The sequence below is a fragment of the Phyllobates terribilis genome, unplaced genomic scaffold, assembly GCF_046119375.1.
Source record: "Phyllobates terribilis strain yellow unplaced genomic scaffold, ASM4611937v1 Scaffold_4__5_contigs__length_816908805, whole genome shotgun sequence".
In the NCBI taxonomy this organism is placed as follows: Eukaryota; Metazoa; Chordata; class Amphibia; order Anura; family Dendrobatidae; genus Phyllobates; species Phyllobates terribilis.
In genome coordinates this window covers 299,501,206-299,521,801 of record NW_027362764.1, presented here as the reverse complement: position 1 = coordinate 299,521,801, position 20,596 = coordinate 299,501,206, and the positions used below count along the sequence as shown (strand labels likewise).

Here is a 20,596-nt window from a genome sequence, read left to right as displayed (position 1 = left end):
AAATAGATCAGGCCGATGTACCTTTGGCTCCACAAAATGTGCTCCAGAACAGCTACTCACGTGTTGTTGGAGCTCGGCCACCTTCAGAGAGAGTCCCTGCAAGCGTTGAGCTAAATCTTGAACCGAGACCATGATGGAAACTGGAGGTCTTTCCTTAGAGAAATTTTTTTTAGGCTGGACTTACTGTTATGATCTGCTACAAGCACTAAGGAAAGACAGGAGATCTGTCCCTACAATAGAACTAAACTGGATCCCTACGATGTAACGGGGAACCTGATCCTGCGATCAGACCCGCTAAAGTCCTCAGCTAGTCTGTACGAAGACCTATAGATGCAAGGGAGGGATCCCTACAAGAACTAGGGACTGGGATAAAGTTGGACACCTCCTAGCAGAGATTGTAGCAGTAAAAGACAAACACACAACATAGAACATAGAGGTCTGAAGACCTAGCAAAACTAACAGAGAAAGGTAACAGAGCACCAAGCTAGCTCAAGAGTAGTAATTACAATGAAGTCCAGCAAGGCCAGGAGGGCGGAGCCGGAATAAATAGGCAAAAAAGGTCATGTGACCAGCAAACTAGAAAAAAAACAACAGGAGAATTCTAACAATCTGCTAATACAATTCTGTAGTGACAGAGGCTTCAGATGTATAGCTTCATTTGCATATCAATTCAAATGCCGATTTAACAGTAACAGAGTAATGAATTGGCCATGTAAAGGTATTGCTGGACTTGTCTTTGAAAGAACTACATGCACATATAAATAGTTTTGGGAGTTAAATTCTGCTGACAGATTCCCTTTAAAAGACCAAATATATTTTCCTATATTAACAATGGTAATGTGTACATTAAAATCAGATGCTATACAGTTGATCGGTATTGGATCTGACTTTTTTTGTGTGCACAAATACACTTGAAAAGGCGAGTTTCATGTGAAATACGGAAAGCAATAGTACATGATGCAATTTTTTTACGTGGTCATTCGGTTCTTAAAAAAACAGTAATCTTTTCAGCCCAATTGAATAAAATTGGTTCTAGTGATGTCCGTGTGATGTCAAATTTTTCCATGGACAAGACTATGAAAATATGGTTGTGTGAGCATAGCCTTTGACAAAGTATAAAACTGGTTAGCTGAAGTCACAATACCATTTAAATTAATTGGGAATTCTTTATAGTTTTGCTTACACCCATTTCTTTCAACTTGATTTTTTTCCAATTCATTCCATCTTGTTGATAATATTAGTTTAAATTTTTCCTGAAGCTATTTTTTTTACAACAATGCTTTATCACTTTAACGATATCTTCATACCACTAGTTAATACGTCTTATTAGGAAATAAAAAATATAAGATTGATATAAACATTGATGTGACTGAAAATAGCTATCCATTTCTCTTACATACCTTGTAAATTCATTTCTCACTGCTTGGTTTACATAATATTCATTGTCGGAGTATTTCCCAATTATAATGACAATTAAAATGGAGGCCATAAACACATGTACTGCAAGTTCTCTGAAAAAATACAAAATATTTATTACTAATAATTTCTATAAATCATTTTAATACCAAAATCTTGAAAGGCTGATAATCTCAATTGTAAAGTCATTGAAAGCCTTTCTAGCATAAAGCAATAACATTTTCAGCACTTTTTACTTCTATGTGTTCACCTTGATGGTGCTGTTACTTCCATGTCCCCATCTGTAGTTTGTTTAAAAAACTGTGCTTAACACAAACTCCCAACGATGTCACTAACAGCGCTGCAGCCAATAACTGAGCTCAGCGGCTCGGCCTGAGTTACATACACAAGCCGCTAAGAGTCGTTGAGCTTAATTAGTTGCAACACCGTTCAGACAAAATCAGACAAGGAGGGTGCAGCCGCAGAAACTCAGTGGTGGACCCGGGGAGGGGGAGTAAAACAAACTGCAGCTGAGCAACAGGGGTTTTCTGAAACAAAAAAAACTCTTGAATCTATCACCTTGTCTTTCTGTTAGCTGATAATATACTCTCTTCTTGCTTTTCTGCAGGTTGAGACCTCTCAGCTATACTGCCATGTTATAGCAGAAGCTCTGGTTCTTTCCAAGATAAGCATTGCAGAAAGTTATTTCTATTGGCTGTTCTGCAGTGAACAAAGAATAGCTATAGTAACTGGCTATGGAGAGAGGACTAAGCATGCATGTAAAGGATATGACAAAGATTGATTTAATGATCGAATAGCCCCCTTCAGTAGTTAAGAAAACTGTCTGACCACCAAAAAATAGATATGTTTATTGCTGTTCAGAAGTACATTGATGAAACAGCAAATATTGATTTAAAATTTTTAATTAAAGCCTTCTTGGAAAGGATTATGTATATATTTATTACCTAAATATTTTTCCAATAATTGTTTTTCTTCTGTGTTTGTCTTTGGCTACTTTTAATTGAGCAGGTGTTGGTGGACGAGCCAAACGTAAATAACGAGCTCTTTTTCGAGCAGCAAGAATCTGTTGAAAATAAGCAGATAAATAAACAAAAAGCTACAATAAGGCTGCGTGCCCACTATGCATTTTTCAAGCGTTTTTGCTGCGGAATTTCCGCAGGAAAAACGCTTAAAAAACGCTTGGTAATACGTGCCCCATGGTCCCCAATGATAATCCGCTTGTGCGGTGCACATGCTGCGGAAATTTCCGCTGCGGATTATCATTGCAGGAAAATACGCAGCATGTCCATTAATTTTGCTGACACACAGCGTAATTTCCGCCATTGACTTGCATTAAATCGCATAATATCCGCATGGGCACATGTGCCCATGCAGATATCATGCGGTTCAATGCGCGGATGTTACCCTGGTCTGGAGAAGAGGAGACTCTCCTCCAGACACAGGTACCATATTACCTGTTAAAAAAAGAATTTTAAATAAAAAATAAACATTATACTTACCTTCCGATGGCCCCCGGTGTTTTCTCCGCTACGTCCGGTCTGTTGTACGTCTCGCAATGGTCTAAAAGGACCTGCGGTGACATCATTTAATCATGTGACAGGTCACGCGACCGATGACGTAGGCGGTCGCGTGACCTGTCACATGATTAAATGACGTGACCGCAGGTCCTTTTAGACCACCGCGAGATGTACAACAGACCGGACATAGCGGAGAAAATACCGGGGGCCATTGGAAGGTAAGTATAATCTTTATTTTTTTTTAACTATTAAATTGGTCACACTATATAAATCCATGCTGATTGCATGGATTTATATAGTGTGACCAAGTTGTCAAGCACTTTTCCAAGTGATGCTAAAATCACTTGGAAAAGCGCTTGATAACCCGCATGCAGAAATGCATGCAAAAACGCTTGACAAACGCTTCTACCTGGCAGGAAAAACGCATGTAAAATCCGCATGCGTTTTTCCTGCCAGGGAGATGCGGAAAAAATCTGCAGCATTTCTGCATCGTGGGCACTTTGCCATACCATCTTCTGTTTGTATTTAAGGATTTCAGATCCAAACAAAAAAAACACACGTGAACAAAAGTGGTGGTCGTCTGATAAAGTAAGAAAAACCCACAATGGCCACTGAAATAACTTAAAATTGACAAAAGTAATTTTTCAATTTCAATTTAATGAATGAATATAAACTCATGAAAATCAGACATTGCTTTTGATTTGTAGTTCAATTGAAAAAAAAGACAATGGCCTGGACAAAAATGACACTAATGAAAATGGCCTGTGTTGCACGCATGCCGCTAGGTTCAGATAGGGCAAGACGGGTTTCGTGAATTTGTTGGAATCCTGGGAGAACCATCACTCAGGGCAACCATAGGCTGCAGCTTCTCTCAGGCACACAATAGATTCATTTGCTAACCAGACACATCTGACAAGAGACTTTTTTAACAGTCTAACAGTGGAATTTAATCTGAAGCACAGCCAGTGCAATTCAGGAATATTACAGTCACAATCTTCATTACAGTACAGGTTAATAAAGCAGGCACAGTAACGTCAGTCACTTCAGTAGCATAATTCAGCACAGATTAGATCTCTTAGCAGCACACTTCTATGTATATAAAACCACAGGATTTTCCTTCACAAGGACTCAACAGTACACAGAATTCTTTATCCTGCATGGAGATGGAGGGGGGAGGGTTTGATGAGGGAGAAGATCCGTATAACATGATTCCTTCCAGTCCTTATCTTTCTGCCCGATAATACTCCACACTGTTAGCTCAGTGAGTCTATCTGACCTATGTTTAGCTTCCCTCCTGAACTGAAATCTGTTCCCTTGCCTTCTGTGATATACAGATCACACACCACCTTTCTCTTTGTCTCCAGCCAGACAGTAAACAACTTCCCCACAATCCCCCTGGGGCTCTGCTAAAACACTCCCTGTCTCTTGTGACTGTGTTAACCCCTCTAGTTGCTGGATGCTTCTGGAGCACAACACTTCCTGTCTCCTGTGCTTGTGTTACTTCTAATAGTTGCTAGATGCTTTTAAAGCAACAGCACTACTTCTGCATGTCACACCTGGACAAAAATTACGCTAATGACAATGACCTAGACAAAAATGACAGTACCCTTAACTTAATCGTTTATTTCACAAACTATTGAGGCAATGACTGGAAACAATTTTTGTAACTCTTAATGAAGCTTGTGCACCCGTCCACATATATTTTGTCCCACTCCTCGTGAGCAAATTGCTCACGCTGTCTCGGGTTTGAATGGTGACTTCTCCCGACTGCACGTTTTAGCTCCTTCCAAAGATGTTCAATAGGATTTAGATCAGTGCTCATAGAAGCCATTTAAGAATAGTCCAATGCTTTGCTATTTGCCATTGTTGGATGATTTAAGCTGTGTGATTTAGGTCATTATCCTGTTGAAGGCCACATGACCTATGACTTAGACCAAGCTTCCTGACACTGGCAGCACACTTGGTTCCAAAAGGTCTTGATAGTCTTGAGATTTCACAGCAACATTAGGGCTCTCTCCTTAGCTTTCTTTGCTCCATGTTGAGTGTGGTACACCCAATGATACCAAACAGCACGGGGACTACTTATCACCCTTTAAATAGGCAGACTGACTGATAACAAGTTTGTTGACACCTGTGTTGCCAATTTCAGGACACACTTTAGTTTATCATGTCCCTATGGTCAAATTATGTTCAATCTTTTCTAGGGGTACCATCATTTTTGATCAGGCCATTTTCATTAGTTTATCAAAAATTTTCTCTTTAACCACAATTTAAAAGCAATCTCTAATTTTCATTAGTTGATAAAGTCAGCTCAACTATGTTTTTGAAATGAGGGTGGTATTTAGCGATAGGGTGTGGTGCTGAGCACAATGGACAAATTCAACATAATTAATGCTTAAAAATAGGCAAACTACAACAGAAATGTACTCTAGTCATCTTACTCTAGTGCACCTTTCATCAAGACTGGGGTGTAAAATCAGGATCACATTGTACAATGAGGTTACCATCAAAGAATTCTAAGTACAAAATATACAGCAAAAAAAATGGAAAACATCTTTAAACATCCATCCCTGGTACAATTTACAGGATACCTTTTCAAAGTTTGATGTTTCATGACTGCTTTGTCGAGAATGAGCTGTTGAGTTCTCTGAAGACAGAAATGGCTCACCAACAATGTACTTCACATCTTCACTTAACGCTTCCAAAAAGAAGTCAGGCTTGCCTCTTTTATGCCACGCTACAAACAATGCAATGAGTAAAATCTGTAAAAAAAAAACACATAAAAGTATTAATTTACTCCACTGTCAAAAATAAGTTACAACTTTTGACAAGTCATAAAAACGTTTTTATTTATGTCCATTACATAAGCTCTAATCACTCAAATTAGTTCTTGTAACCTGCCATGCCATGGAATCAGGAAAAACACAATTCAATATGCACATGTAATACACATTTAGCAACAAGTGTAGCATGTCTGTAATCAACAAGTTATCACCCATCCAATGGATAGGTGATAACTTGTTTTAAACGATTATATATAGACTGTCAGAAAAAAGATAAAGCATTATTTATACTGCGCAGAAAATTGTGTAAAAAAAAAATTGTGAATTTCTATTTTTTACATTTCCCCCTACTGGTAAAAAAAATCCTAAAAGTTAATCACTAAATTATATGTACCTGAAATGGTGTCAATAAAAGTTACCCAACCCTGCAAGCTAATTTAGCCCTCAGAGAGCTACTTCAACAAAAATTAAAAATATATAATTTTGGGAATTTTTCATAAAGCTTCCTTTTTTCGTGCCAAAGTACTAGAACAAGAAATGTATTCATATTTGGTATTGCCATATATTTGGTGTAGAATAATGTTAACCCATTAGTTACTGAGCCAATTGTGACCTTAGTAACCAGGCCAAACTTTTTAATTCTAACCAGTGTCACTTCCGGTGGTAATAACTCTGGAATGCTTCAAGGCATCCCATCGAGTCTGAGATTGTAAGTTTTGTGACATACTGTATTTTATGTTAGTGGTAAATTTAGGTCGATATTTTTTGTGTTTAATTGTAAAAATATCAGAATTTTGCTGAAAATGTTGAAAAAAATTTAAATTTTCAAACTTTTAATTTTGATATCCTTAAACCAGTTAGTCATGCTGTAAAAATTAAAAAGTTAATAAATTAATTAATTTGCTGAAATGAGCCAAACTGGGGCTTGTTTTCTCATGGAACTATTTGTCATTTTCATTTATACCATTTTTTACATATGACTTTTTGACTGCTTTTAAGAAAAAATTTTTGTGTGTCAGTGTGATGAAAAAGAAACATTTTTTTTTTCGGTGTTTGCCATATAGAATAAATAACATGACAATTTTATAGATCGGGTCATTCTGGATGCGACAATACCAATTATGTGTACTTTTTTTTGTTTATTTTTGTTTGATCACATAGGCTGCGTTTTAGGGGCAAGTCAGTTTTCGTGAGTTTTGTGCTTTATGTAAGTTTTTTTTTACTTTTTCATTAAGTCCCACTTCTTGACACGTATATTTTTTAAATTGATCATTGGTCTCATGCATTGCAGTACTCGTGTAATCAGTCTAGATCGGCTCCAAAACCGGCTGGGGCTGATACCGCAGGTTGTCAGCTGTCACCTGCAGGAATTTCGCCCGCAGGTAGGTTGGGGGGATGGCGCTGTTTACTTATTCCCGATCGCCATTTTAAAATGGCGATGAGGGAATAAGGCTCCTTAACAACCGCTATTTTAAACCCTTTAAAGCCCATGCCGTATTAGTACGCACATTTGCGTACCCCCCGTTCAGTGAGGGCTGCTGCGCTGAGCCCTCACTGAACCGAGCACATGTCAGCTGATTCTTACAGCTGACATGTGCCCGCAACAGCCGCGGGTGGAATCGCGATCCACCCGCGGCTGTTAACATGTTAAATGCCGCTGTCAATCTCCGACAGCGACATTTAACGCGCGCTTCCGGGTTGCGCGTCATAAGCCCCGCCTACCGGCGACCCCGTCACATGATCGCGGGTCACCGATGGGCGTGCATGACAACCCAGGGTCTGCAGCAGACGCCTGTAATTGTCATGATCTCGTCGCTATGAGCGCCACCTAGTGGTCGGCGCTCATAGCACAGGACCATTTCTGCTATATGCAGGGGATCTGCTCGTCCCCTGTATGTAGCAGAGACGATCAGACAACTGCTGCTTCTAGTCTCCTATGGAGACTATTGAAGCATGCAGTAAGTGAAAAAAAAATGTTTTTAAAAATCTAAAAAAAATAAAAAAAATATAAAAGTTTAAATCACCCCCCTTTCGCCCCATTCAAAATAAAATATAAAAAAAAAAACCCACATACACATATTTGGTATCGCCGCGTTCAGAATCGCCCCATCTATCAATATAAAAAAAGAATTAATCTGATCGGTAAACGGTGTAACGAGAAAAAAATTCTAAACGCCAGAATTACGTTTTTTGGTCGCCGCAAAATTGCAATAAAATGCAATAACGGGCGATCAAAACATCGGATCTACCCCAAAATGTTATCAATAAAAACGTCAGCCCGGCACGCAAAACAATAAGCCCTCACCCAGCCCCAGATCCCGAAAAATGGAGACGCTACAGGTCTCGGAAAATGGCGCTTTTTTTTTTAGTTTTTTTTACCAAATTTTGGAATTTTTTTTCACCACTTAAATATAAAATAACCTATACATGTTTGGTGTCTACGAACTCGTAATGACCTGGAGGATAAGCATGGCAAGTCAGTTTTAGCATTCAGTGAACGTGGTAAAAAAAAAAAATAACAAACAACTGTGGTATTGCACTTTTTTTTGAAATTTTACCGCACTTGGATTTTTTTTCCCGTTTTCCCGTACACGATATGGTAAAACTAGTAATGGCGTTGAAAAGTACAACTTGTCCCGCAAAAAATAAGCCCTCACACGGCCATATTGTCCAAAAAATAAAGACGCTATGGCTCAGGGAACAAGGGGAGCAAAAAACGAAAAAGCAAAAACGACAAAACACAAGGTTGCGAAGGGGTTAATGCGTATCACAGGTCATTAATAGGTTAAAGGGAGTCTATAAGCCCAGGCTGACAGTATAAACTAAGCATATCGCCTTGTAGGTTAAATAGCCACAATAAAAATTGAAGATTTACTGTTCTAATTGCTTTCTCTGTTCTATAGAAACTGAAGTTTAATCAAATACTGTATATTAATTAGGGTGTTAGGTGCGCCCTTGGTGTGGCTAAACAGCTCCATACACCATTCCCCACACTGGTTTTGCACACCCTTGCCTTCCTTACTGGCTAATGACAGCACTGTCATTCACCAGTGGGGGATGCAGGGAATCCCCTCAGAGTAGATGACAAGTTTAGAAGGCAGAAGGAAGGGGGTGAAGTGCCTTCAGTGGGGAAAGAAGCAGATTTCTTAGGTTAAGGTTTATTGAAAGGTTTATTATATTTGTCTGCTCTAATGATTTACCAACACTTAAACAGATTAGGCTTTTTTGAAAAGGCTAAAATACATCTTTATTATAAACATATTAAAAACATATTAGAAGATACAACATGTTCTCATGCATGTATGTATATATACACAAGAGTGGGGAAACAAGTACAGGAAAAGAAAGGGTGGGTATACCTGGATAAAAAGTTTAGTATGCTGCACCAGTATATCTATACAAGGTCCTTAATATAACTATAGCAAAATGCATAGGACTAAGTCAGGAGATGAATAGGGGGATGATTTTTGCAGGGAAAAGAGACTTTCTGTTTTTACATAGAGCATAAAGGAGAAGAATTAGCTTGGTAGAAAGGCAAAATGAGCAATTGTTAGTTCACAGTGTTATATTATATGATGATTGCAAAATATTAAGAAGATAAAAACTTTGATGGGAGTGCATCTCTAAGTGGTGAAAAAAACTGGAAATTTGTAAGAAACTATTTTTTTGCTTGTCGACAATTTCCAAGTCTCTTAACGTTTTCATTTTTCGGAATATGGGGCTGTGTGAGGGTATATTTTTTGCGCCCTGAGCTGGTATTTTTACTCATATCTTTTTTGGATGGATACAATATTTTGATCGCCCACTATAGCATTTTATTGCATTGTTGAGGCTGCAAAAAAAACATAATTTTGGCGTTTTGATACTTTTTCGTTACACCATTTACTGGTTGGATTACTTTCCTGTATATTTTGATAGATCTGACTTTCATGAACACAGTGATACCAAATATATGTATTTTTTTATATTTTTAAAAACTATGTAGCAAAGCCAGGTAGGCTAGGGTTCAATCCTAGCTCTACAGGTTCTGATTAGATTACCTGGCTAGCCCTGCATATAACCAGGCTAGCTGTTCTCCTTTCAGTCAGTCAGCTCAGGGAAGCTGACCAGACTTGATGCATCTTGGATCTGGAAAGAGAGACACAGGCCAGAATCCCTCTCTGAGAAGAGTCTGCACAGGCCGTGTGTAGAGAAAGGCAAGTATCAGTGGTCGCTATGGACAATAGCTGTTCTGTTTGACCAAACTGGAGCTAGCTCAGCTTTGTATGAGTAGCTAGACTCTGTTCTGTTTAGTTAGCGCCTGGACAAGGCTAGGGAGTTATGTTTATGAGTTTGTTTTAGTGCTGTGCAACCTGTGAAAAGGAATAAAAAGCGCATTTGTTTTCACCAAAACTGCATTGCCTGTGTGAACACTATCTAGAGCCTAATGACTACCAGAGAGTGTGAATCCCTACAACTTTTTTTCACCTTTTACTGTATTTAATAGTCCCCTTAGGGGACTTGAAGCTGTGATCTGATCGCTTGTGCTATCTATAGCTAAAATCATGATCTCCTAGTAACACTAGCCACGGGCTGGCTTTCACAAGAGGATCGTAATGACAGGCACCCATCGGTGCCTTACGATTATGTCACAGGCGTGTTGATGGGAGTGTTGAACGATGCACCACCTTGAAGGGGCGTATTAAATACTGCTTTCAGTGATTGGCGGCAGGGATTAACAGGTCAACAGCCGTGGCAGAGCTCCGCTCCACCCAGCAGTTAAGGGCACATGATGGCTGATTAAAAGCTGATTAAATCAGCGATCATGTATGTCAAAAGTTGTGAAGGGGTTAAATTATTTTCCATTTTGGTTTCTTATCTTGATATAATAATCATTTCGGCTGAAGACAAGTAAATATAAAAAGTAAAAAGAAAAAGAAAAATAGACATATAATAGCTACCGTATATATACTTTGTAAGTTTAGAACCTTCTAGTGAAAAGCTAACTCTGATGTTTCACATGACTAGTAAAGTAAGTTAGAAAGTCTTAAATTAAAATCTTAATCATTAAAGGGGTATTTCCATCTCCAAGAACCTACCTCCAATTAGAAATGTAGTATAGTTATTCTGATTCACTATGTATCTTTCAAAATGTGCAGGCATTGCAGGACCTTAGGTATCCATGATTACGACCACTGACATAGTGACAGCTAGTTGCTAGTTGTTGTAACCATGGATACCTAAGGCCCTGCAATGGTTTTACACGAGGAAAGAGACATAGTGAATCAGAAAAACTATACTGCATTTCTAATTGGAGGTATTTGCTAATATTATTATTATTACACTTACTATATATTGGGATAGGATCTTGGAGATGGGAATACCCCATTAAATTATATTTCAACTAGATGGTGGCCCGATTCTAACGCATCGGGTATTCTAGAATATGCATGCGGCCGACCGTGTTAGTGAGGACCGGGGAGCGGCGCTGCCTGTGCGGGTCATCTCCCGGCTGCATCGCTGCTGACCTCCATTCGGCTACCTCCCGACAGCAAGTGTGAAGGAAGGACCGGGGAGCAAGGCCGCCGGTCGGGGTACTTCTGCTGCAAGCAGCCGGGAGATGACCGGCTAGCACCGGTCATCTCCCGGCTGTGTCGCCGCTGATCTCCCGACGGTGGCCTGCGTGTTTCAAATCGGGCGCCAATTCGCGGCCGGGCTGCGCCAGTCGCTGATTGGTCGCGGCCGACTGGCCGCGACCAATCAGAGAGGCGGTGTTTTAAATTTCGTGCCAATATCGCTGATTGGTCGCGGCCGGGCGGCCGTGACCAATCAGCAGAGCGATGTTTAAATTTGGCGCCAATATCGCTGATCGGTCGCGGCCGGCAGCTGCGACCAATCAGCAAACCATGTTAGTGAGGATCGGGGATCGGCGCTGCCTGTGCGGGTACTTCCGCGGCGAGCAGCCGGGAGATGACCGGCTAGCGCCGGTCATCTCCAGGCTGCATCGCCGCTGACCTCTGTGCGGCAGATGAGCCGCTAACAGCCGCCATCTTGTTCTGAAATCCGGCGTCGCTGATTGGCCGCGGCCGGACCAATCAGCGACGCGGGATTTCCTGAACGGACAGACAGATGGGATAAGCCGATTATATAGTAGATAATTACTTCATCAATGACACTGGAAATCAGCCTTAAATGACCGTTCAAGAATATAAGCTTTCCTTTTCTTGTTTTCACTGTACTACATTTTAAAACATGTCATATAATTGTAAAATGAGATATAAAGTGATATAAATATATCTTACCAAAGACGGCTGGATGATAAAAATACAGTAGATAAGTGAGAAAAACACTGCATGTAACCACAGCACGCATTTTGTTGGACCAAACCTGTAAGGAGAAAAGCATAGTTATTTATATTTTCATATTGAACCGCAGTAACTGTGGAATGCTTTAAAAAATCCCAATGGTTCTCAAATAGATTTTTTGTGACATATTGTACTTCATGTTAGTAGTAAATTTATATAGGTCGATTGGCAAAACTCAAAACAAACTTTGAATGTGTAAACCTTTAAATCAGATAATCATATCACACATACTAGTTGATACGTAATATCTCAATTATGTGTACTACATATGTCAGTGTAATTTTCAAATGTCCTTTCCATTTTCATTTTTTTTAAGTACATTTACTAAAAAAAATTTAAAGGCATACTTATGTTTGAAGTGAGTTTGAGGGGCCAATATATTGGAAAAGCCCTTAAAGTGATATCATTTTAAAAACTGCACCCCTCAAATTATTCAAAATTGCTGTCAGAAAATGCGTTAACCCTTTAGGTTCTTCACAGGAATTAATGCAAAGGGGAATAAAGAAAATATTTTTTCTACTAAAACATTAATTTTGTCATTTTCATAGGGGATAATAGTAAAAAATGGATTCTACCATTTGTTACGCTATTTCTCCGAAAGGTGGTTAATATCCCATATGTAGTCAAAAACTGCTGTTTGGGTATATACTTGGAAGTGAAGAGGCGCTACACAATTTTTCGAGTGTTAATTTGCCTGGAATAGATTGAAGATGACATATTGCATGTGCAAAGCCCTTGAGGTTCAAAAACTGCAGAAACCCCTCAACAGTTCCTCTTATTTTGAAAACTAGACCCCTCAAAGAATTCTTCTAACGAGGTAGTGAATAGTTTAAGTATTAGAATATTAATACCTTGACCCCCGCGCTATTTTCCGTTTTTGCGCTTTTGTTTTTTGCTCCCCTTCTTCCCAGAGCTATAACTTTTTTATTTTTCAGTCAATATGGCCATGTGGGGGCTTATTTTTTGCAGGACAAGTTGTACTTTTGAATGACATCATTGGTTTTACCATATCATGTACTGGAAAACGGGAAAAAAATTCCAAATGCAGTGAAGTTGCAAAAAAAGTGCAATTTCACAATTAATTTTTTTTACCACGTTCACTATATGGTAAAACTCACTTACCATTATGATTCCCCAGGTCATTAAGAGTTTGTAGATGCCAAACATGTATAGGTTCATTTTTATTTAAGTGGTGAAAAAAATCAAAAGTTTGTTAAAAAAAAAAAGTCGCCATTTTCCGAGATCCGTAGCGTCTTAATTTTTTGTGAACTGGGGTCGGTGAGGGCTTGTTTTTGTCATGCCGATATGACCTTTTTATTCATACCATTTTGGGGTACATATGATGTTTTGATAGCCCGTTATTGTATTTTATTGCAATGTTGCTGCGACCAAAAAAACGTAATTCTGGTGTTTTGATTTTTTTCTCATTATGCCGTTTAATTATTTTTATATATTGATAGATCATGTCATTTTCATGCTGGAAGACCCAGCCACGACCCATCTTCAATGCTCTTACTGAGGGAAGGAGGTTGTTGGCCAAAATCTTGTGATACATGACCCCATCCATCCTCCCTTCAATATAGTGCAGTTGTCATGTCCCCTTTGCAGAAAAGCACCCCAAAGAATGAAGTTTCCTCCACCGTGGTCTTTGGCGAACTTCAAACGTGTCTGGATATGTGCCGGAGTGAGCAGGGGAAACCTGCGTGCCATGTAGGATTTTAATCCATGATGGGGTAGTCTGTTGCTAATGGTAATGTTTGAGACTGTGGTCTTAGCTCTCTTCAGGTCATTGACCAGGTCCTCCTGTGTAGTTCTGGGCTGATTCTTGACCTTTCTCAGAATCATCCTTACCCCATGAGGCAAGATCTTGCATGGAGCCCCAGACCAAGGAAGATTTACAGTCATCTTGTGTTTCTTCTATTTTCATAATAATTGTGCCAACAGTTGTTGCCTTTTCAACAAGCTGCTTACCTATTGTCCTGGAGCTCATGCCAGCCTTGTGTAGGTCTACAGTTTTATCCTTGGTGTCCTTAGACAGCTCTTTGGTCTTGGCCATGGAGGAGAGGTTGGAGTGTGATTGAGTGTGTGGACACGTGTCTTTTATACAGGTAACTAGTGTTGATCGAGCACTAAAATGCTCGGGGGCTCGAAGCTCGGGCCGAGCTCACCGTGATACTCGGGTGCTCGACCCGAGCAACGAGCCCAATGTTAGTCTATGGGAGACCCGAGCATTTTTGCGGCGGCACCCCCGGCAGTCTGTAGAAAGCCTAAAAAGTGCCCAAAACGATAGTGACAGTGCTCAAATGACATAGGGACAGCATGAAGATCACCCCAGGAAGCATTTCTGACCCCCAGGTCACTGCTGTCAACAACGTGGTCAGAGGTATTAAGCCACTTTTAGGGGCTCACAATAAAACGTTCAAAAACTAAACTGAAACTGTTTTCCTGTGAAATATGTTAAGGAACATCCTTTCCAGGGTAAAGACTTGTGTATAAGGTAAAATAAATAAACAAAAACAAAAATACTCCTCCACACCTTGGGCTATGTTCACAAGTAGCATTTTTTATGCGTTTTTGCACTTTTGTATTGCTTTCAACTGTGACAAATGCATTCACCGGGAAATGTAATTTTAACATTTTACAACCTTATCTGGCCATGTGCTGTGTGACACATGCATACAGTGCTGAAAAGACATGGGAACAGCATGGGGAAGACCCCTGGAAGTATCTCTGACACCCAGGTCACTGCCTAAAAGTGTGCCCATCATAAGTGATCCTTGCCGCATCAGAAGATGCAGACTTGCAACTATCCCCGTGCAAGTCCTTGTCCCAGGGCAGTGTTCAATTGTACCTCCCCCATTCCTTGCAATGCAAGCGCAAGTATGCAGCCTGCCACCCACCCACCCCCAGGCTGCAATACCATACTGCTTGCTTGCTTGCACTTGAAATGGGGCCTTTTAGACATGTGGAGGCGGAATCTTACCAACACGTCATGGCTGCGTCGGCGGCCTGGTATCCATACTCAGTCCCCAGCCGCCCGGCGTCCGGGTGTCCACGCTTGGTCCCCAGTCACCAGGAGGCGGCCGGGTGTCCATACTCGGTCCCCAGCCGCCCTGCGACCGGGTGCCCACACAGGTCCCCAGCCGCTTGGGGGCGACCGGGTGTCCATAAACGGTCCCCAGCCGCCCCTATTTGTCCCGATGCGCCTTATACACAAGCGTTCATACCAAAACATTACCTGTGCCCTCCCCAGTGCATTTAGTGGGAAGGACAACCTAACCACAAACACGTGGACAAGTGAATGTGGCCAGGGATGGTCCATCTCACTGACGCCTTCACACTGAGTTAATATTGTGGAAGCTGGGACACAGTTGGACACTGGGATGCAACACGTCCTCCAGACATAGAGGATTGCGGGTCCTGGGTCAATCAGGCTTCAACACAAAGTTCAGAAGGTAGACAGCAGCAGTGGTCGGCCTCCTACACAACGATTAAATTATTCATGATCATGAGGCCATCCATCTCCTTAGCTTTCTGTTCCTTGGAATGCAAGCTCATGTATGTAGTAGCGGCTAGGCCTAAGGTGGTCAGCATTTTGGCGCATATCCTACCTCCTCCAAGGATTGCTGGATGTTTTCCTGCTACTATCCCAGTTCTATGACTCCCGTTAAAACAAAGTTTCAGGTGATGAATGATGGATGAGGTGGTGGCAAAGGAGAAAGAGCAGGAGGAACAGAGACCATTCACATCAATATCAGGCCAGTCAACCACACACGTGTTGTAGGATATGTTTCTGTACCAAAAGGAGCGGTTCGGCTACACAGTTATAGGACATACAGTGAGTGCAATGCCTACCAAAAATTTCGAGGCACTCCAATGCCCCTTGGAAGTGACATGGAGGTCAGAGGGCCTTAACTAAACCGTTTATTCCATTTATAGCAACTGGGTCTCCTGTACACTGTTGGCCTAAGCAGTGAATGGAAGGCTTTCCAAAAATTATGAGAAAATGCAATGCCCCTTGAAACAGGCGTGGATTACAGCATACTAAAACCCTTCTACCCATTAGTGGGGAGTGGGTCTCCCTTAGTGTTCGCCTATGCATTGAAAAGCAAAAGCTTACTAAAATTAGGAGGAAATACAATGCCCGTTGGAAGAGTCGTGAAGGTTAGAGGTAATTAAAAACAACATTTCAATGCCCCTTGGAAGAGCTGTGGAGTTCAGAGTGGGTTAACAAGATGGTTTTAATGCCCCTCGGAAGAGACGTGGAGGCCACAGTAGCCTAACAAGACAATTTTAATGCCCCTTGGAAGAGACGTGGAGTTCAGAGTGGTTTAACAAGACGGTTTTAATGCCCCTTGGAAGAGACGTGGAGGTCCCAGTGGAATAAAAAGACAATATCAATGCCCCTTGGAAGAGTGGTGGAGGTCGCAGTGGAATAAAAATACAATATCAATGCCCCTTAGAAGAGTGGTGGAGGTCACAGTAGAATAAAAAGACAATATCAATGCCACTTGGAAGAGTGGTGGAGGTCCCAGTGGAATAAAAAGACAATATCAATGACCTTTGGAAGAGACGTGGAGGTCACAGTAGCTTAACAAGACAATTTTATTGCCCCTTGGAAGAGACGTGGAATTCAGAGTGGTTTAACAAGACGGTTTTAATGCCCCTTGGAAGAGATGTGGAGGTTCCAGTGGAATAAAAAGACAATATCAATGCCCCTTGGAAGAGTGGTGGAGGTCCCAGTGGAATAAAAAGACAATATCAATGCCCCTTGGAAGAGTGGTGGAGATTACAGTGGAATAAAAAGAGAATATCAATGACCCTTGGAAGAGACGTGGAGGTCACAGTAGCTTAACAAGATGATTTTAATGCCCCTTGGAAGAGACATGGAGTTCAGAGTGGTTTAACAAGATGGTTTTAATGCCCCTTGGAAGAGACTTGGAGGTCCCATTGGAATAAAAAGACAATATCAATGCCCCTTGGAAGAGTGGTGGAGGTCGCAGTGGAATAAAAAGACAATATCAATGCCCCTTGGAACAGTGGTGGAGGTCGCAGTGGAATAAAAAGACAATATCAATGCCCCTTGGAAGAGTGGTGGAGGTTACAGTGGAATAAAAAGAGAATATCAATGACCCTTGGAAGAGAGGTGGAGGTCACAGTAGCTTAACAAGACGATTTTAATGCCCCTTGGAAGAGACGAGGAGTTCAGAGTGGTTTAACAAGACGGTTTTAATGCCCCTTGGAAGAGATGTGGGGGTCACAGTAGCTTAATAAGATGGTTTTAATGCCCCTTGGAAGAGACATGGAGTTCAAAGTGGTTTAACAAGACGGTGTTAATGCCCCTTGGAAGAGACGTGGAGGTCCCAGTGGAATAAAAAGAAAATATCAATGCCCCTTGGAAGAGTGGTGGAGGTACCAGTGGAATAAAAATACAGTATCAATGCCCCTTGGAAGAGTGGTGGAGGTCGCAGTGGAATAAAAAGACAATATCAATGCCCCTTGGAAGAGTGTTGGTGGTCCCAGTGGAATAAAAAGACAATATCAATTATCCTTGGAAGAGACGTGGAGGTCAAAGTAGCTTAACAAGACAATTTTAACGCCCCTTGGAAGAGACGTGGAGTTCAGAGTGGTTTAACAAGACGGTTTTAATGCCCCTTGGAAGAGACATGGAGGTCCCATTGGAATAAAAAGACAATATCAATGCCCCTTAGAAGAGTGGTGGAGGTCCCAGTTGAATAAAAATACAATATCAATGCCCCTTGGAAGAGTGGTGGAGGTCGCAGTGGAATAAAAAGACAATATCAATGCCCCTTGTTAGAGTGGTGGAGGTCCCAGTGGAATAAAAAGACAATATCAATGTCCCTTGGAAGAGTGGTGGAGGTTACAGTGGAATAAAAAGAGAATATCAATGACCCTTGGAAGAGACGTGGAGGTCACAGTAGCTTAACAAGACGATTTTAATGCGCCTTGGAAGAGACGTGGAGTTCAGAGTGGTTTAACAAGACGGTTTTAATGCCCCTTGGAGTAGACGTGGAGGTCACAGAAGCTTAACAAGACGGTTTTAATGCCCCTTGGAAGAGACGTGGAGTTCAGAGTGGTTTAACAAGACGGTTTTAATGCCCCTTGGAAGAGATGTGTGTTAGAACCCTCCTGTTAGTTTTTGCTTTCTTGTGTTTTGCGGTCACGTGACCAGCTGCCTATATATTCCAGCTCCGCCCTTCTGGCTTTGCTGGACTTCAGTGTTTTTTGCCTGTCTCTCTAGCCAGGTGCTTCGGTGCCTATCTCTGTCTAGTTTGCTTGGTCCTCTGGGACCTCTAGTACTTTTTGTCAGTTTGTCTTTTTGCTCTGCAACAACTTCTGTTAGGAGGTGTCCCATTTTTGTCCCAGTCCTTAGTTCTTTTAGGGACCCCTCCCTTTATTCTATAGGTCTCCGTTCAGACTAGCCGAGGATGAAGGCGGGTCTGTTCACAAGGAACAGGCTGCCCGCTACATCGTAGGGATTCAGCTTAGTCTTACTGTAGGGACAGCTTTTCCCATTCTTTCCTTAGTTTATGTTGCAGATCATATCAGTAAGTCCAGCCCAAAAAAAAACTAAAAGGAAAGAAATTCGGGGATCAATATGGTTTCCGTTCAGGAGTTGGCTCAACGCCTGCAGGGATTGTCTCTGGAGGTGGCCGAGCTTCAGCAACAAGTGAGTAGCTGTCCTGGAGCGCATTTTGTGGAACCGAAGGTAGGACTGCCTGATATTTTTTATGGTAAACAGCAAGATTTTTTTTCCTTTAAAAATGCTTGTTTGTTATATTTTCGTTTGAGACCGAGGTCCTCTGGGAATGAATCACAGCGCATTGGTTTTATTATGTCACTTTTGCGCAAAGAACCACAGGGTTGGGCCTTTTCTCTCCAACCTAATGATCCGTGTTTAAGTTCTGTTGAGGAATTTTTTTCTGCTATGGGGCTTTTATATGACGATCCTGATCGAATCTCATCTGCTGAATCAGAACTTACACGTTTGAATCAGGGGTCAGATGATGTTGAAATTTATTGCACACACTTCAGGAGATGGGCTGCAGAAGTTAAGTGGAATGATTCGGCACTGAAAAATTTATTTCTTGCTGGTCTGAGTGAAAGGGTTAAGGATTTGCTAATTGCATTCCCTGCACCTGAGACTCTGCAGGAAGCTATGCAGTTAGCAGTTCGTGTGGACAGGAGAATAAGGTCCAGGGTCAATGATGTAAAAACTCCTGTAACTTCAGGTCCTAGTTTCCAGAAAATCTGCTCTGACAGCGGAGAACCAATGGAGGTTGGGGCGATGTCACTCCGCTCTCAAGAAAGAGATCGGAGATTCGCCGAAGGTTTGTGTTTTTATTGTGGTAAAGCTGATCATTTGATTATGTATTGTGAGCGTCGTTTAAGTAAAGAAAAAAAAAGGTCAGTTACGCCCGTATAGCTTGTTTACGTTCTGCAGGAGTGTTCCTTTCTGGGTGTACTACTCTGCAGGGAGATTTGATTGAATTTCAGGTATTTGTGGATTGTGGTTCAACACTTAATGTGATTGATAAAGGGTTTTTGGAAAAACTTAAATTGAAATCCAAACCTTTGTAATCTCCTATTTCTGTGGTTGCAATTAATAACACTCCTTTGAAATGTATTACTCACAAGACTGCTGCATTTCCCCTCACTATCAATGGTGTTCACCAAGAAATTTTGGACTTGGTTGTTTTGGATAATTTGCCCTCTCCAGTTGTTCTATGATTGACTTGGTTAAAACTGCACAATGCTTTGTTGGACTGGTCTACTAATGTGATTAAGTCTTGGAGTCCAAAGTCCTATGATAAATGTTGTAATGGTCGCATTGCGGCTGTGGAAAAAGGGGAATTACCAGTACCTATTCAAGATTTTTGGAGGGTTTTTTCGGAGGAGGAGTCGCAAGTTTTACCTCCTCATAGAGATTATGATTGCGCCATTGAGTTTGTTCCAGGTGCTACTCTTCCCAAAAGTCGCTTGTTTAATCTTACTATCCCTGAAAGAAAGGCCTTGGAGGAGTACAAAGAGACTAGCCTGGCTGCTGGTCACATTAGACCTTCTAAGTCGCCTGTGGCAGTCGGATTCTTCTTTGTTAAAAAAAAGGACGGCGGTTTACGTCCATGTCTGGATTTTCGTGAAATTAATAAGATTACCGTACGCAATTCCTACCCATTACCGTTAATTCCTGACTTGTTTAACCAGTTAGTGGGAGCCAAGTGGTTCTCAAAAATTGATCTCCGAGGGGCATACAATTTGTTACGTGTGAAGGAGGGTGATGAATGGCAAACTGCTTTTAACACTCCGGTAGGTCATTTTGAGAATCTGGTGATGCCCTTCGGTCTTACCAATGCACCTGCATTTTTTCAGAACCTTATTAATGACATCCTGAGACCTTTGATTGATAAGAATATGGTTGTGTATTTGGATGACATTTTGATTTATTCACCAGATTTAGAGTCCCATTGGCAGAGTGTACATGAAGTTTTGCAGTTATTGAGTGATAATTCACTCT

The 20,596-nt window shown here is 41.2% G+C and overlaps 1 protein-coding gene across 1 annotated transcript in view; it reads right to left on the bottom strand.

Moving 5' to 3' along the window:
- The window catches only part of PKD1L1 (polycystin 1 like 1, transient receptor potential channel interacting), an 808,959-nt gene that overhangs the window by 296,862 nt on the left and 491,501 nt on the right, over positions 1-20,596 (bottom strand). Inside the window, exons 50-53 of the mRNA XM_073676922.1 lie at positions 11,998-12,082; positions 5,525-5,695; positions 2,361-2,479; positions 1,401-1,511 (exon numbers count right to left, since the gene is read on the bottom strand). Of these exons, the coding sequence (XP_073533023.1) occupies positions 1,401-1,511; positions 2,361-2,479; positions 5,525-5,695; positions 11,998-12,082 (486 nt within the window). The remainder of the gene's footprint in view (positions 1-1,400; positions 1,512-2,360; positions 2,480-5,524; positions 5,696-11,997; positions 12,083-20,596) is intronic.